A 4609-nucleotide genomic window follows, 5' to 3' on the forward strand; every position below is an offset into this window, starting at 1 on the left:
GCTAGGAGGGCAGCAGAAGTAGAAGGGACGCTTCACCATGGAAAATGAAGTCAAGAAAGGGAAAAAGGTAGGTGGGAGGCTGGGAGGGATGCAGGGCAGAGAAATGGCCCTGGAGCTGGGGAAAACAGGGAGCAGGGACCAATCAAATTAGGCTTTGTATACAGCCAACAGCCAACCACAATACTGCCCCATTGTACAGTACAGCCTCCTCGCCCTGGAGCAGTCAGACATTTGGGTTCCAAACTCCCTAGTCTGTCCTCCCTGTTCTCAGCAGCCTCTGCCGTCCCTGGAATATAGACAGACAGACACCCAACCAGACAGATTCTTCTGGGAGTTACTCCCCACCTCCTTCCCTGGTATCCTGGGGGATCCCTCCTGTAGCTTCTTAGTCCAAGGACCATTAATAGGCCCATTCCCCTGCTCCCTGCCTCCCAGGACGGAAAGCCCTCTGCAGAGCAGTTCCGTGCTATAGGCTTCCAATCTGGCTGGAGACACCTACCTGCTCCCCTGCTGGGCTCCAATCTACTCCCCCTGCATCTTTACACAGGGTCCCCTCCTAAGGCTGATGTTCCCAAAGGCTGCCCGCCGAGCAGGAGCAGCCACTCGGAGCAGTGTGAGCCGCCGGCCCCTGCACTCCATGCCCCTCTATCCCCCTGACTACCTCATCGACCCCCAGATTCTGCTGTGTGACTACCTGGAGAAAGAGGTCAAGGTGCGTGCGGAATGAGGAGAAGGGGTGTGCCCATTCTTGGGGTGAGGGGTGTAGGGGAGGGAAAAGTGTTCCTCCACCCTCTTGGTGTCCCTGGCTGGTCTGAATATTAAACTGACAAATACAGATTCACAGGAGAAAAGCATCCACGTTTTATTCAAGTGTTGCATGTCCACAGGAGCCCTCACAAGAGAATGAAGAGCCCCGAGGAGTGACCAGAGCAGGAAGCTTTTATGCCTCTTTGACAAAGAAACAATAACTGTGTGAAGAATTGACAAGGCAGAGGGTTTCGGGCTAGGGCTAGGAAAGGGTGAGGAAGTAACCAGGTTCGTTTATAGAGCCTTCTCGGGCCTAAATCATGTCTGCCTTCCTCCTGGTGCAGAGGGGGCACCTCTCACACAGATTTATCTCCTGCTTTCAGGGGAGGGGAGGTCAGAAAGTTCTCTCAAACTCCTTTGGCTCAAGATATTCTTTTTAAAAACTATATTTTTATCGATTTCAGAGAGGAAGGGAGAGGGAGAGAGAGATATAGAAACATCAATGATGAGAGAAGCCTCCTGCACACCCTACACTGGGGATCAAGCCCAAACATGGGTATGCACCCTGACCAGAAATCAAACTGGGACCTCCTGGTTCATAGGTCAACACTCAACCACTGAGCCATGCCAGCAGGACAAGATATTCATTTTAAAAAATATATTTTATTGATTTTTTTCAGAGAGGAAGGGAGAGAGATAGAGAGTTAGAAACATCGATGAGAGAGAAACATCGATCAGCTTGCCTCCTGCACACCTCCTACTGGGGATGTGCCCGCAACCAAGGTACATGCCCTTGACTGGAATCGAATGTGGGACCTTTCAGTCTGCAGGCCAACGCTCTATCCACTGAGCCAAACCAGTTAGGGCAGGACAAAATATTCTTAATAAGGTGCCATATTTGGGGGTAGCATGTCCTGGACCCATCAAGAGAGATCTTACCTACCTCTCCCCCAACACCTAGCCCTGCACAGCCCTGTCTCACACAAAGGAGACTCAGAGGAAAGAATCTGGGCAGCCGTGTCCATGCCTAGTCCTGTGGACCCTCAGCAAGTGACCTCCCGGTGCTCATTCTCAGTGTTCCCATCTCAACACGGGGCTCGGAACCTCCCCCAGGGGAGAGCCGATGGGAAGGGGCTCTGTGTGCTCAGAAGCCGCACGTTCCTGCGAGATTCCTGTAGAGGCGTTGTTGCTACTCAGTGTCCCGGTCCAAGGAACCCAGTTCAGCAAACCACAGGGGACTGAGACCACTCAAGGGCTTGACCTCTATTTCAGGAACACCAGGATGGAGCAGTGAAGAATCCTCTCACCCAAGGAAGACTGATATGGGGTTAAGAGTGTCAGATTTAGCAAAAACAGTTATATTTGAATTTCCGATAAACAAGTAATACTTTAAAAATATACTTTTTTTTATTAATTTCAGAGAGGAAGGGAGAGGGAGAGAGAGATAGAAACATCAATGATGAGAGAGAATCATTGATTGGCTGCCTCCTGCACATCTGCTACTGGGGATTGAGCCCACAACCTGGGCATGTGCCCTTGACCGGATTGAACCTGGGATCCTTTAGTCCAGTGGTTCTCAACCTTCCTAATGCCGCGACCCTTTAATACAGTTCCTCCTGTTGTGGTGACCCCCAATTTCATTGTTACAAATTGAACATAATTAAAGCATAGTTATTAATCACAAAAACAATATGTAATTATATTTGTGTTTTCTGATGGTCTTAGGCCACCTCTGTGAAAGGGTCATTCGACCCCCAAAGGGGTCGTGACCCACAGGTTGAGAACCGCTGCTTTAGTCCATAAGCCGATGCTTTATCCACTGAGCCAAACTGGCTCGGGTAGTCATACTTTTTTAGGACTAATGTATGTCCCAAATACCGCATGGGACTAAAAAATACTGAAACAACAACAACAACAAGCATTTGTCGTTTATGTGAAATTCAAATTTAACTGGAATCTTGTATTTTATCTGGCAATCCCATATGGAGGGAAAAGCCAACACTTAAAATTTGGGAACTGAAATTTCATACAGAATAAAAAGAAATGGTTTGATTAGTTACATCCACCTAGAAGAATAAAACTAAAAGTAATAATAAAAAAACTTCATTCTTATATTGATGGAATAACATATAAGTTAATGATAGCATTAAGTTATAACAAGAATGAATGAAGAATCAATTTATTGATTTGGGGCATCATTTTTCTCACAAAATGATGTCTGAGTTTGATACAACATTCATTCCTTTCTATTTGATTTCTGCAACAAGATCACAAAGAGGGTGAGTGACTTGCACAGTCAGTTGATCCTGGTGTTTGAGGTGGACAGTTCTTTCAAGCTATTATAGTGACTTTTGATTCCATCATAGCTAAATCACTGTGTTCAGGTAGTGAGAGTGTGGGCTGTGATGTGTGCAGTCCAGTTTTGTCCTTTCTAGTGATATAAATTGGACATGTCATTTACCTGTGCTGTGCCTTAGTTTTCTCGTGCTTAACTTGAGGATGAGTCCTGGCCGGTGTGGCTCTGTTGGTTGGACATTGTCCAGTGCACTGAAAGGTCATCAGTTTGATTCCCGGTCAGGGCACATGCCCAGGACATCAATGTTTCTCTCTCTCTCTCTCCCCCACCCCTTCTTTTCTCTCTAAACCAGCGGTTCTCAAACTGTGGGTCGAGAACTCTTTGGGGGTCGAACGACCCTTTCACAGGGGTCGCCTAAGACCATCGGAAAACACATATATAATTACATATTGTTTTTGTGATTAACCACTATGCTTTAATTATGTTCAATTTGTAACAATGAAAATACATCCTGCATATCAGATATTTACATGACGATTCATAACAGTAGCAAAATTACAGTTATAAAGTAGCAACGAAAATAATTTTATGGTTGGGGGTCACCACAACATGAGGAACTGTACATTAGGAAGGTTGAGAACCACTGCTCTAAACAAACAAACAACAAAAATAATAAAAACAGATTTAAATAAATAAAGTGAGGATGAAATGTGTACAAAGCTCTCAGGACTGTGCTGTGTCTGGCTTCTATGACTGGCTCAATAACAGTTACTATCAGGTTCTTGTTATTAATTCAGGTATTTCTATCTCAGTCTGTCTGCACTGTATCAGTGAGGTCAGGGTCCTCCAAGGCTTCCCAGTCACTTCTTCCTGCCCTTCTCCCACCACTCCCCCCACCCCATCCCTTTTTGCCGTCCAGTTCCTGGGCCACCTCACCTGGGTAACCTCCTCACTGAATCCCTCCAGCCGAGATGAGCTCCTGCAGCTGCTGGACACCGCCAGGGTAAGGCTCTGGAGAGGGGAGAGGCAGGGTCTGTCCCCTTCGCCCTCTCCCACCCAAGGCCCCGGGGGACTCAGGAGATCCGACCCACCACACAGCAGCTGAAGGAGCTGCCGCTGAAAACCACGGCGGAGCAGGACAGCATCCTGAGCCTCTCGGCCCGCTGCCTGCTGCTCACCTGGCGCGACAACGAGGAGCTCATCCTGCGGATCCCCACGCACGAGATCGCCGCCGCCTCCTACCTGCAGGACGACGCGCTGCACTTGCTGGTGCTTAAGACAGGTAAGCGGGCGGGGCCTGCCCTGGCTGTGCTTCCATAGGGCCGGGAGGTGAAGGGGCAGAAAAGTCTCAACTCCTTGTTTTGGGGATGTGTGTGACCTGGGGCATGAGCAGGCCTGAGGCTGGATGACGGGGCGGTAGAAAAGGCCTGACCACCCTATCCTGAGACTAGGGCCATGGCCTTATGCCGGAAGACCCAGCCCAAGGCTGAGATCGAGGAGTGGGCGGCCTGACCCACCAACCTGAGGTCAAGTGGTGAAGGCTGGAGAAGCCAGAATCCTGAGGCC

At 48.6% G+C, this 4609-nt stretch overlaps 2 protein-coding genes across 2 annotated transcripts in view; both read left to right on the forward strand.

Moving 5' to 3' along the window:
- Positions 1–1169, forward strand: LOC107183776 (cerebral cavernous malformations 2 protein-like). The gene is made up of 3 exons (XM_015566639.1): positions 1–67; positions 548–712; positions 888–1169. Exons 1-3 carry the CDS (start codon positions 38–40, stop codon positions 966–968), a joined length of 276 nt encoding a protein of 91 aa, XP_015422125.1. The 5' UTR covers positions 1–37; the 3' UTR covers positions 969–1169.
- A 2544-nt stretch (positions 1170–3713) lies between these two features.
- LOC102763613 (cerebral cavernous malformations 2 protein-like) overlaps positions 3714–4609 on the forward strand; it is an 11518-nt gene continuing 10622 nt past the window's right edge. The window contains exons 1-2 of the mRNA XM_015566649.1: positions 3714–4046; positions 4142–4351. Of these exons, the coding sequence (XP_015422135.1) occupies positions 3747–4046; positions 4142–4351 (510 nt within the window). The 5' untranslated portion in view covers positions 3714–3746. The remainder of the gene's footprint in view (positions 4047–4141; positions 4352–4609) is intronic.

The sequence above is a fragment of the Myotis davidii genome, unplaced genomic scaffold (assembly GCF_000327345.1).
Source record: "Myotis davidii unplaced genomic scaffold, ASM32734v1 scaffold562, whole genome shotgun sequence".
Classification (NCBI taxonomy): Eukaryota; Metazoa; Chordata; class Mammalia; order Chiroptera; family Vespertilionidae; genus Myotis; species Myotis davidii.